The sequence below is a fragment of the Leguminivora glycinivorella genome, chromosome 16 (assembly GCF_023078275.1).
Source record: "Leguminivora glycinivorella isolate SPB_JAAS2020 chromosome 16, LegGlyc_1.1, whole genome shotgun sequence".
NCBI classification, from domain to species: Eukaryota; Metazoa; Arthropoda; class Insecta; order Lepidoptera; family Tortricidae; genus Leguminivora; species Leguminivora glycinivorella.
This window is the reverse complement of record NC_062986.1, coordinates 16,798,989-16,812,900: the sequence shown is the minus strand read 5'-3', so window position 1 is coordinate 16,812,900 and position 13,912 is coordinate 16,798,989. Positions and strand designations below refer to the sequence as shown.

The 13,912-nt window shown below is 38.7% G+C and overlaps 1 protein-coding gene across 1 annotated transcript in view; it reads left to right on the top strand.

Annotated features, from left to right (window-relative positions):
- LOC125234723 overlaps positions 1 to 13,912 on the top strand; it is a 95,209-nt gene that overhangs the window by 41,926 nt on the left and 39,371 nt on the right. The window contains exon 2 of the mRNA XM_048141095.1: positions 11,263 to 11,385. Coding sequence (XP_047997052.1) covers positions 11,263 to 11,385 — 123 coding nt within the window. The remainder of the gene's footprint in view (positions 1 to 11,262; positions 11,386 to 13,912) is intronic.

Below are 13,912 nucleotides of genomic sequence, written 5' to 3'. Positions count from 1 at the left end.
TTGTGTGATATAAAGGCTATGTATCGGCAAATCTTGATTGATGATAAATATCGTTTGCAAAATATTCTGTGGCGTGATTCTCCTGACGAGTCAGTCAAATGTGTGCAGTTGCAGACAGTAACCTATGGGTTAAAAAATTCTGCCTTTTTGGCATGTAGGTGTTTGTTAGAGCAAAGATACAAGGGCCAATATCCTTTGGCTTCGTTTGTGTTGAAGCATACTTGCTATGTGGATGACATTCAGTGTGGTTCAAATGATTTTGATGAGCTTTGTCAGATGAAAAAGGAGTTGATTGATATCATGAGGTTGGGTAGTTTGTCTCTACACAAATTGTGCTCTAATAATAGGGAAATATTGAGCGACATACCAGTCGAGCTGCAGCAGCTCGACAGTAGGAGCTTTGACAAAAATAATGAATATGTCAAAACTCTTGGACTGACATACGATGTTATTACTGATACTCTTCACATGCAGTGCCCTGTTAAGGAGGTTCAAGAAAAGTATACGAAACGTCAAATGCTTAGTTTCATAAGCAAATTTTTAGATCCGTTAGGATTGTGTGGCCCTGTGTTAGTGCAGGCAAAGATTTTGATGCAGCAGGTTTGGTTCGAATCGTTAAAATGGGATGATTTTCTACCTCAGGATCTAAATAAAAAATGGGTTGACTTCGCCTATAGTTTAGTTCAGATGTTTGATATTTCTATTGGCAGGAATATCAATGTTCACGGAGTGAAATCATTGGAGTTAGTAGGATTTTCGGATGCTTCCAATGCTGTTCATGGATGTTGTTTGTACTTACGTGTAATTGATACTGATGACAGGGCTTCGGTGAACCTTTTATGTTCAAAGTCCCGAATCAATCCTAAGGATAAATTACAATTAACTGTCCCAAAATTGGAACTGAATGGCGCGCTCTTACTTGCGATTCTAGCTCGGAAGGTGTATTCCGCTCTGTCTTTGAAATACTCGGTAAATGTGCATCTTTACAGTGATTCTATGATTCTGCTGGTATGGTTAAAAACACTTCCAGTAAAGCTTAACGTGTATGTAGGTAACAGAGTTGACAAGATTCAAAAGTTATCCTCCGGCTTTGAATGGCATTATGTAAATACTCAGGACAATGCCGCGGATATGTTATCTCGTGGTGTAGAGCCCCAAATATTGGAAAAATGTAGCTTATGGTGGCATGGGCCTAAGTTTTTGTCTGACCCTACTTTCCATCACAAGACTGTAGAAGATGATGTTTTCAAATCTTCTGACATGCCGGAGTTAAGGCCTACAACTAAATGTTGTAGTACGTGTGTTGATGTAAGCTCGAATTCTATTCATGATCTGATACAGAAACATTCAAGTATTAACAAATTAACAAGGATTGTAGCATATCTTCTTAGATTTGTATTTAATTGTAAAAAGGCAACGATGAGGCGCCTTCCTTTCGCTCCCCTTTAAGAAATGAAGTCTTGAATGAGAGTCAGGGAATCAGTGCGCCTCCTTGTGTTAGTGTTTCTGATAATATAGACGAGTCTGGCCTCCCATCAATAGAGACTGATGGGAGGATGGATGAAATCAGAGAAAGGGCTTCTCTGAATATTCGACATAGTCAACAAAAACAAAAAGAGTTGTATGACTTAAAGAAAGCACCAGCGGTTACGTATTCTGTCGGTGACTTAGTAAAAATTACGAAGACCAGTTTTTATAACAATGGGAAAAGTAAAAAACTTTTGCCCAAGTTTATTGGCCCATATAAAGTTACATGTTGCCTAGGTAATGATCGTTACAGAATCACCAACGTTCCTGGGTTTGATGCTAAAAAATATGACAGCGTTGTAGCTGCTGATAGAATGCGTCCTTGGATCAGTGTTCAGGCGCTGCAAATAAACGAGTCATCTGGTTCTGAGTCACCGGACTCGGACGAGTCTAACTCAGATTAGAAACCTATACTATGTCCCAAACCTATGTTATGTCATAATCACAATTAGATTATAAATACCTACTACTGTATAATTATATTAATAAATGATGTATTCAGTAGCCATATATGTTGAAATCTATATCTTGTTTAGAGATTAATTGTATTTTTGTGTCCTCGCATCCTGTATTAATAATTATACTAGAGTCAAGAGATAATATAGATACTATAGATAATAGATAATATAGATTAATAGATAATATAGATTAATAGATAATATAGATAATAGATAATATAGATTAATAGATAATATAGATACTCTTACCTAAAGAGTGTTGTGATTTCGCGTGCTCCGGAGATAGCACGCAGTCGGATGACCGAGTGTTGTGATTTTTGCCATCCAAAATTGTAATTAGATGTTTGTGGGTAGTTAATATAAGATATATTAAACTTTAATAGTATTCGGTACTTGGCCGCCATCATAACTTTATTAAAAGAAACAAAGAGGGTAGTTATAAAAAGGCATTGATGGCGGGGAAGTTCCGTTGACGGGGCGCCGGCCGTTGGCGGCAGTTCTTTGTTACTCGTGCTAGTGTAAGGTAGTTATCGAAAACTGTGCAATTGAGTCCCCAGTTTTGTAAACTAGGTTAACAATTAATAGTGTTGATCAAATATAATAATTATCCTGAGGAGTCTTGAAGTTTCTTTACACAATCTAATTTATAACGTCACTATGATATAGTTCTACAGTGGCCTAGGGTTGCAATTGGTTGACTGTACACGCCCAAACAAAACGTTGCTAGGGAAACTATGGCATGGAAATCCTATTTCCACCTATTTTTAGTGGCATGTAAAACATGGTAAATCAGTGTTCACGCATGGTATCTACACTACTAACTACACTGATTGGCGGAACACAAAGAAATTGACTTTACCGCCGTTTATTTAAATGAACACGATGTTATCTGGGGAACAAAGCTATGGTTTATGCGCCGCTGTTAGATGCATCTTATTTTAGATAAGGATGTTTCGAAACTAAGCAGTTTTGCCGAGAGTAATCTTGGTACACGCTCGAAGGGCCAAGAGATTTAGGTACCATTTGAAATGCCCATTCACGATAATTAATATAACTTATCAAAATAATTTACACACACAGCACAGATATTTGTTCCTGAGTCATGGATGTTTTCTATGTATATAAGTATTTATATATTATATATATCGTTGCTGAGTACCCACAACACAAGCCTTCTTGAGCTTACCGTGGGCCTCAGTCAATCTGTGTAAGAATGTCCTATAATATTTATTTATTTATTTATTATTTATTTAAAATCAGAATAATTTATTCAGCAAACAGGCCACAGGGGCACTTTTACACGTCATATACGTACTATTTACAAAAGATTTAAAATAGAATTGAAATTCCAATTGATAATACTAATCTTACTACAATGAATTAGAGATGTATAAGGTATATCTAAATATTTTTACAACTAAAAAGTACACTTAATATAAAAAGTACAAATACAAAAAAAAGTCTAAAATTACTTTAGAGGTGCTAATGACTCTAAATACATATCACAACTACTCGACCGCACCCAAATCGTTTACTTTTGTAAAAAATCTCATTTTCCGAACGTTTTTGACCCACATAACATGTACATAACCATCAATTACTAGAATTGGAACTAATCCGTTACTTTTCGCATGATCGAGTTAAGGCATGTGAGGATTGATGATTGCTTTATTCGACTAGAATAAAGGTTACGTTACGATTACCTAAAAGCATAGATTTACACAATATGAATAATGATTTACGATATCTTAATTATTTTTGTTCACTCAATCGTTGACTTGTGCGAATTCGTGCTTGAATTTTAATGTAGGTATAATGTTATAAACGAAACAGCACTTCCCGAAAAGTTTGTACATTTGGTTCGCGTCTCCGATTTTGATAAAAATTGGTAGGCTACGCTGATAGATTCCATGATGCTGAGCAAGATCCACTAGGTTTCCCAAAATGTCATAAGTACTTAGTTTGTCTGAAACTTTCCTTTTTTGTTACCTACCGAAAATGTATAGAAGGGCAATTTTTTTCAAAGTTGGCCACCCCACTTTTTTTGTAACATGGGTATTAGTAACACGTGGCGGCGGCCATGTTGGCAATCCTGCGAGGTGCCCAGCGCCATTCGGTTAGTCTGTTTGAAGTTACGAGTCGGAACGTGTTTCGTCTCGCCAAAAAAATATTTATATATGGATTACACCGGGTTTTTGGTGAGTTTTATGTTATTATTTGTTATTTTGTTTACAAAATTTGAAGACTTATCTTATAGGCTTGTGATTAGTGTTGGTTTTAAAAGAAATTTCAACTGTTTTATTTACTTATGATATTAAATGTTTCTAGCCTACATTTGGGTAAAATGACATACCTATACGCTGGACAAAACGACATAGGTACTGATCAAAGCACAGTGGTAGAAGCACCAAAAAAAAGACAGATGCCAAAGAGGCAGCGTCGAACTGCTCAGACCATCGATTCCAGCTCTGATACTGAAGATATTGCAGCCGAAAACGAGGACGACGAAGACTGCCCATGCATTTATTGCAATGACCTTTATTCGCGGTCCAAGCCGGGAGAAAGCTGGTTACGGTGCATGAGTTGTTTTCGTTGGGCTCACGCATCATGTGCTGATGTCTCAAGGAAGACTAAGAGATTTATTTGTGAACTTTGTTCGTAAATTAGTGGTATGTCATTATACCCATAGTTAGTGTGTCATTTTGTCCGTACTATACGGACAAAATGGTTTTTTTGATTCGTCCATTGTTTTCTTAATATCTAATTTGTTATCGTTCCTATGCAAGTATAAGACTGTTTTAATGTTAGTCAATTAACCTAAGATGATTGCAAATGTATGAGACTGATTATAATTACAATAAATAAAGATTTATGATTAAAAAACAAAACACCCTGTCATTTTGTCCGTATTTCCCCTAATACTCAGAATCGCGAGCTCTTTCGATCCTGATAGGAGAAAAAAAATGTCCCAAGATTTGCATACATTTTTTCGAAACTTCCATTCCGTTACCGCCATACAAAATGTATGAAAAAATGGTAACGGAAAGGGAAAAAAACCTTGGGGCACTTTTTTTCTCGTATTAGAATTGAAAGAGCTCGCGATTCTGAGTGGAAACCACATAAAATTATCCAAATCCAAAAAAAAGTGGGGTGGACGACTTTGAAAAAAATGGCCCAGAAATCTGGTGTACCGTGGCTTGCGTGGCCGACGGTCGCGCGATGGTCGCACGATGGCGATGCGACGCATACGGAATCAAACCTTATCGATATGGAAGTATGAGACGCGACGGCGACGGTCGCGCGATATTATCGTATTTTAGCTACGCACCCTGAAATACAGTTGAAATGTAAACACTCAAATAACACATCTACGTTTACGTCCATCTTCATTACGTAACTGGCGTAGATCAAGATGTTTAAATTGCATTGCCTTATAGGACCTTGCTACGCGGGTAATAAGCGAAAAATTTAATGGATTAAGGTTCTGTTTGTTATTTCGATATGCCTGTATAATTGTAGGTCTTGTTCGGAATGACTACAAATGTAAATAAATACTAAGTAAGAATTTACTTGGGTACCTACTATAATAGGCTACTTGCCCCCTAGTCAAATCAGCTTCTTTTTCAGAACTGTCAAAACGAATTTGAACGACTTGCTAATATGGAATTTATATGAAATCAAATTGAGTGACGTCACGGTCAACTCAGTTACTTTATATATTTCTACCTGATTTATTAAATAGAAATTGGATTTAAAAATAAATTCTGTCCATGTTTTTCTTATATTTATCTGACGCTTTATTTCGTGCAAGGTATAAAATATTTTATTTTAACTACAGTCAAGTTCCCTATTAGATTCTTTATGCACCCGCTGCTGCTTTATTGTATTGAAATAGGGATCATATAACCCGGCAACCTTCAAATCAAGAGTGAACAGGCATCTTCTGGGCGAGCTCACTCCATCGTAGGCCACACGTCTTTGCCTTTGGCTAGTCTGTGGTCAAGAGTAAGCCCATTTATAATAATAAAAAAAAAAAAAGGGATGACGACTACATAAAAAAATGGCATTCTGTTTAGTCCGTCAGTTAGTTCGTCCAATAATACTGAACACATATTTTTCGCTTTTTCTAATTAATGAAAAATACAAAAATATAGAGCATTCAAGTTCCGGAGTGGGGGCTTGTGAAGTCACTTCTAAGTAAAAAATGTACTAGGCACAGTATAATAAAGAGTACGATGACCTAGGCGTGACGTGACGCGAAACTTCAACGCACTGTACCGTCGTCATTTTTCGTTTAGGTACGAGAAAAAATAAAAAATACGTGTCTAAAATTCTTTGATAATCTAACAGACGGGCTAATTGATTTTTTTTAGTCATCAGTATGATAAGACCCACTAATGCCAGGTATAACGAATATGGTTTAGGAGGATATGAATTTCACCACCTTCTTTCCTCCAGTGGGTATCGTAGAAGTCGACTATGGGTTCTCTTGTAGTGTGGGTTATGGGCTGGCAACTTGTCACTGCATTATCACGATTTGGGTTTTCCTCCCAGCAATTTCATGTGCTCTTCCTACCCCGTTTGAATACAGAAGTGTTTGATGTGAGTGCGTATAGGTATCATAAAACTGATGATGACTGAACTGAAACCTATACGGGTGGGCGATGACGGAGCGGTTTTCAGTTTTCAGCATCGGACGCTATTAAGCCTCCGCCACACGGGCGCGTTTCGAGAGCGTCGGCGTCGCGTCAGCGGAGCGACACGCCGGCGTGACGCCCGCAGGCGGCCGGCGTGACGCCCGCAGGCGGCCGGCGTGTCGCCCGCCGGACGCTGGCGGGAAGCGCGCGATGCGCGCGCAATCCGCTCATGATCTGAGCGATAGGGATAGCGATAGGGATAGCGATAGGGATAGCGATAGGGATAGCGATAGGGATAGCGATAGGGATAGCGATAGGGATAGCGATAGCGATAGAGATAGCGATAGCGATAGCGATAGAGATAGCGATAGTGATAGCGATAGCGATAGCGATTGCGATTGCGATTGCGATTGCGATAGCGATAGCGATAGCGATAGTTTCTTAGAGAAATCAATTGTAATAAACAATTAGTACATAATGCCTACTTGTTTGTTAATCTGTCGAGCGAGCATAGCCATTAGCCATTGCGTGTGAGTCTGTGAGTCCACTGTTCTGCGTGAACCATGTAAAAAAGGCTAACGCTCTTTATAAGCCGAGAGCTAAACTAGAAAATGCACTGAACGAATAAGCCAAACTCATTCAGTAGCGGCCTTATTGGAATTTTAATACATACATACATACAATCACGCCTCGCCTGTAGTATCTCATAAAGGGGTAAGCAGAACACATGAACTACTCAAGTTTCAGTGCCACTCTTGTGAAAAGGGGTTGAAAAACGAAATGCGACATTGCAGTGACAGGTTGCCAGCCTCTCGCCAGCGCCACAATTTAATGGAATTTAAATATACGTATAAAATTTGCACTATTTAGATACGATATGGAGTAGGTACCCAATTAAGCAAATGTGAAAACAACGTTTTGTTTGAAGATACACATAAAATACAAGCTCAAAAACTAGAGCAAAATCAATAATTAAATACCTTCCTATTCGCTCGTATGTACTTACATATATTCCTAGGCAATATGCCACAAACAAAAAAAAATCAGAACTTTGTCTTCCGCCGAAAGCAGCATCCAACTGGCCTGCCAACCCAGTCGGGAAACTGTCTTATTGGGATCCTGTTTTTCCGCATTTTCCGGAACTAGCTCTGAGACTATAAATGCAAGGATAATAACAAATTAATAATTGCCAGTTCATGAGGGCCTATTACAATTATTCGTGATGAAATGTCATTGACAGCATGACATGACAAATTGTTTCCTTATTCATATTACGCAATTTTTAGAAGAACGACATCATCTTCTTTGTGTTGTCTCGGATAAGAGGATCTAGGGTCCGGTTGACACTTAATCCCAAGTCTTGACGAATGCGCACAGTGAGTTTCGGAATGAGTATATAAGAGGAAGCCTGAGAGTAGCGCCCGTGACAGAGAAGGTGAGAGGAAGTAGATTAGCATGGTATGGACATGTAATGCGGAGGGATGAAAGCAATGTTATAAAACGAGTGGTAAATATGAAGGTGGATGGATACAATGGTAGTGGAAGGCCTAAGAAAAGATGGATGGAATGTGTGAACAATGATATGAGAGTGAAAAGTATTATAGATATGACGGCTGATAGAGAGGAATGGAGGAAGATGATCTGCTGCGCCGACCCCAAATAATGGGAAAAGGGCAGGCAAATAATGAGAATGATGATGACATAGATATATATATATATATGGCCTTAGCGTCTATTTCAGACGATTTATGGTGCAATGTCCGAAAGACATCGCTTTTGATGACTAAAGAGACCTATGCGAGAGCGACACATTTTGCCACACATCTGACAAGGAAAGCTTCCAACCGATTGCGACGTTTCGCTATGGTGTCTTCTTTCCCTTTTGTCAGCAAGTGCCGCAAACCAGGTCTCATCGACGAACTTGCGACCATCTCCAACGCACTTTCGCCACTCCGTCCGCTTCTCCGCAAGCTCCCAGTTTTGGTAGTTGATAGATAATAATTGAGATAGATATAGATAGATTGCTTTGACATAGATATCACTTTTAGAATTTGGGAATTTTATAAAAAGGTGAATGGAATGGACAGTTTTTTTCTATCAGGTTTGGATGACTCGGTCGAGTTCGATGGGCTTACTCTCTGACACCCGCTTCCCTATATCATCGGCCACTTATTTACATATATGAGTAGAGAGCGGATCTCAGGTAGCGATTTTTAATGTGGATATGACTAGTGCAATTTTTTAATTTTATGTCATGTGGTTTATAATAAGGTCTTACAATCTATTATTATTACATCGCACACAGCAAACTTCGCTAAATAAAAGGATAAAGTAAATTAATGTTATTTTTGCAACAAACTACAGAAAAACTAAAGAGAAGTATTTAATTATATTCTAAATAAAGGAGTTTGTATACAGGAAGCGAATTATTTTAATTTTTCTATTCTTTGAGTCGTAATAGAAGTGTGCAATGCGCAGACGAAATATTAAAGAAGAAGAACTTAATTTATTGAAGTTAAACTATTTAAAAAATTAACAAACATATTTTTATTTATTATCATTATAATCTTTGCCCAATATTCACAAAAGCATCTAAAAGAGTTTTCTTTTTATGTTCCGATACATTTTTTTTGTGTGTAGAAAAAATAATAAATCATGCGAGTCATATCCATATTAATATTTAAATCACTACCTAAAATCCGCTCTCTATATATGAGTCTTTATTTTTATTCTATAGGCTAGGATTTTTAAAAGATGTATATAAAAACAATTAGAAAGCAATACAAAACACATTAAAAAAAAGCCTAACCTACGGTGCCGCCAGCAGCGGGGCAGGGCCCAAGCTGCTGGTGGTTAGGGCTGCAGAGAGGAATCGTCGGACTATCCGCGCCGTGCCCAAGATCACCGCCTTCTGCATCTGGCCCTTGATCCAGCCACCTAGCGAGTCTCTCAAATTAATGTTGACCGAGTTGAGATTTTTTGTTTTTTTATTATTATATGCCCCTGCTCCCTTCTCAATTCGTCCTTCTCCGAATTGGATTTTTTTCTGAGAAGCTCTTCACGAGTGTTTGCACCCGATATTAAATTAAAATCCGAATAAATAGGTAGGCACTCTTGTGTAGATGGCGCCTTAAGATAACGCACTATTTAAAAAATAACTATACATTTTATATTTCTATGTTTTTTTGCATGACCTTTGGATGAGTTCAATAATCTGTGATATTTTATGTTAATAAGTTTATCTCTTGTACTTCCTTATTTTATGTATTGAGTAGAATTTAATTACATGTGTTAATGATAATTTTTTGTTATTGATTTTGTTAATTATGAAATGAGATCGCATTGAATATTAATTGATTTTAAATTAACTAGTCATTTCCATATGTAATTTAATTTTGCAAAATACAAAGCATAATAATATAAATATAAAATATGTTTAATAGTATTATTTAATTAGCAATGAAGGTCTTACGTCACATTCCAGAGAAGCATGTATGTAGATACATAAGTATAATGAGATCCATCCTAACATTATAAATGGGAAAGTGTGTGTGTCTGTTTGTTTGTCCGTCTTTCACGGCAAAACGAAGCGACGATTTGACGTGATTTTTGAAGTGGAGATAGTTGAAGGGATGGAGAGTGACATAGGCTACCTTTTGTCTCTTTCGAATGAGAGCGAAGCCGCGGGGAAAACCTAGTATAACATAAAGTCATATTGGCAAGTGTGTAAAGACTCCTTTAGACGGCGCGCGAACTCTTATGCGATTGTAAAATTATATTGCGAACTGTCAAAGGTTACATACAATCAGCACAGCAAGCAACTGCTGTACCTAATGTAATGGAACTCGCATGAGAGTTCTTGCACCGTGTAAATGAGCCCTTAATCTCACTTGTTTGCAAAACCCACTTTGCGCCGTCCGTTCGACATTTTGAATTTCGAACGATTATTTTAAAATCGACTCGTGTTTTTCATCTCAATCCCCCTTTCTGGGGGATGGAACTATATAGGCCTTTCCATCCCATGAAAAGGATATTTGGCGGATTGTGTTCGTTGTCCGTTACAACGTGCGTGTTGTTGGTTGCCATCTAGGCTTGGCTTCATCGATAGACCACCGGCTTCTCTCTTTGTCGGTGGTCTATCGATGAAGCCAAGCCTCGCAAGCACAACAGCTAGCTGACAAGCCGCCGCCCGTCAGCCACAGATAGCCGCTGGCAAAGTTTGCTATTGTGCTCCTTCTCGGCGGTCCCCCTGATGTTCTGCCGGTCTCCGCTGGGCGTGCGTGGGTCGTTGTGTTTTAAAATCGAACGTTAGATTACCTATTAAATAGAGAGATACTGGAAAGCCCTCAAGTGTTCTGAGGTGCGTTCAGCGGAATAGGCTGCATGAGTAGCCTCAAGTTTGGGTCCGCAAGGGCGACACCGGCGGAGCAATGGAGGGCTACAACCGAGTTGTTAAAACCTCGCTCAAAAGAGAGCGTCGGAACATCCCCAGTGGGTTTGGCCCACGGGAGTCGGTCATACCCATTTGGCTCTCCCGGGTCAGTGGGAGCTTTAGCGGATTCCCGTGAGTCATATCATAGACACCTTCCTTATTTTGTGGTGAAGAGGTTAACTAACTGATGGGTTTTCTTTGTCCCCAGGGTGGAGGGCGACGCGAGTGCGGCGAGGCGGGGCGGTGCGCGTGCGAGTGGCGCGCCCCCCGCGCCGCCCGCGCCCCCTCACCCCCTCCGCGTGCTGGACGACACCCCGCCGCCGCTGCTCAGGTACATGGTCACTAACAAACTATCGCACCGGACCGAGGTTGCAGTCTGTTACGGCTGGTTCAACGCGACCTCTCACTCACAGCTAAGGGTATGGAAGGGGAGAGCTACTTCAGAGCTCATCTCACACACTATCGTGCCATCCAGACACTCCATTGCTCAGGTATTTCTCTACGCCAGTTGGTAACTATCTTCTAACATGTTCAGGAGCTGAATTGATGAATGTTATCCCTTTGGTAGTTTGCATGGGGTTGAGGTTGGTTGAGCCGAAAGCTGATAAAAAAAATTGAGAAGCTGAGATGATCCACTGACTCGGGTCACTATCAAGTTTATCTTATCGCTAAACGACTATTTCGGCTAGATGTCAGAAAATGTAAATATACAGTCAGCATAAAGTCAATTCAGCTGGGATGACTTGAAAGTAGAATACTCAATCAGCAAAAAGTTAATTTAACTGGATGGCTAAGACTTAGAATGAATGAGTAGCCAAACGTCTGGAAATATACATAGTCCGTATGATTAGCATATCTAAAAAGTCAAAAGTGAAGTTAGTTAATTGACGTCAACACAGAACGATACAGTAGCAAAACGTCCGGAAATATAATGTGTCATGGACGTCATGGTTTATAATAAATATGTAACAGTTCTTATTAACAGTGCGAGAAGGTTTGAATTTTCAAGGCACTTAAGATTTTAAAACCAGACGTTTTGCTAACGGGTCGTTTGGCGTTTATTCTTTTTAGCAATAAAAACATTAAACAATCCAGACTTTTTGCTCCTCGACTGTTTAGCGTTCATGTCTGTTTTGTAATACAGACATTCGAAGATGAAGATGTTTTGCAGTTAGATCATTTTAAATTGATACGTTTTAAGATCCAGACGTTTTGCTAAAGACGTATTTAGCATTCATGTCTACGTAGCCACAAAGACATAACACAATCCAGACATGTCAGCTATATAGTCTTTTAGCGATAAGGTAAATTTGATAGTGACCCCACTGACTCAGGTCTTTGGTAGTTTAAATAATCCCCTATTGAGAGTGTTGAGTGACCAAAATATTTATTTAAGAGAAACGTCTTCTTTGTCGTATCCTGAGGCTGAGGGACGTGACGAATGTGGACACTCTTCACCAGGTTGTCTCCACGCCACTCGATCCTGGGCCCGGTGCATGCCAGCCTGCAAAATGGTCTTTGTCACAGACGTTATTCTGTCTGCCCAAGAGAAACTAATAATATGTAATTTAAGCCCAAGTTCCTATTTCATCTAAATGTATGTAATTACTATTTCCCATATACTTAATTTAACTTGAAACTAAAACATACATGGTACGTCTAAATCAGAGTTTTCCTCTTATTTTCATTGAAATAGAGCTTAAAATGCTTACATATTTCGATAAGTGCATTGCGAAGCGATGTCCATATAAGCTTTATTATACCTTACATAACCTTACTCACGCACCATGCATGCAAAATGACTAAGTCACTGTCAAGTCGTTGACCCACACTCCACCACAACACAACTACTAGACGGAGCATTCGAGCCAACTCAAAGTCACCACACATGCTCGTATGTCTTCCTGTAGTAATTACTTATATAAGGGATCGCGAAAGAAACCGGTTGATTCAGTCGTAGTTGGTTGGTTGAACCTGGGCTGATAGACTATACACGGTGTAATATGAGAAAACCGAATAATTTTAACAGCGTATTCCTCATCATATTAGAAGAGTCAAATTAAAAAAATAACAATTACCTAATTATCATTTTGTCACAACAAAACATTTTGATGGCGATGATGCCGTTACTGGACATAATCTAACTATCCTCGTTGATAAATGTCAAAAAATAAATTCATTGCAAAAAAGTATTTTTTTTGGAAAAATAATATAAATTTTTATTTTCAGTGCCAGTTTTACGAATTAACATTTACTTTTTATGTGAAAATACATCCAAAAAAACTAAAAAAAATTACACAAAAAATTTTTTTTTGGCGAAATTAGCTTGACGTCATTTAACATATTATCATTATTTTGCCCTCAAAAATGCGTAGTTAAAATCTTCCGGATCTCTCATGTTACACCGTGTATAATGGGGTCATCATCATCATCACCTTTACAGATGATTTAAGGAGCATCTCTGATCGAGCGACGGCACTGCTTGTGGCTATTATTATAGCCCAAATAAGCCCAATTTGTGATCGGCGTAATCTAGAACATCTTTCAAGTAAACCCAAATCATCACAAGTAAAACCAAAATTAGAGTCCGCACGAAGGCGATCCTTATCGTGCCTTATTGCCTGTTTACGGGCTGAGTTTTGAAACCAGGACCTATCATGGTTAATTTGGTACTTACTTATTTAATTGTGATGCTCAAACCGTGGTATATTACCAGTGAAATTATGTCTGGTGACCACTCGCTTTTTGTAAACGCTTTATCTATGTCTGTGTAGTCTGTGAATCTCATGTAAAAACCACCATAGTTATACCAAATTGAACCTAAAACCCTTCGAATAAGAATTTCGGAAGTGCAAAGG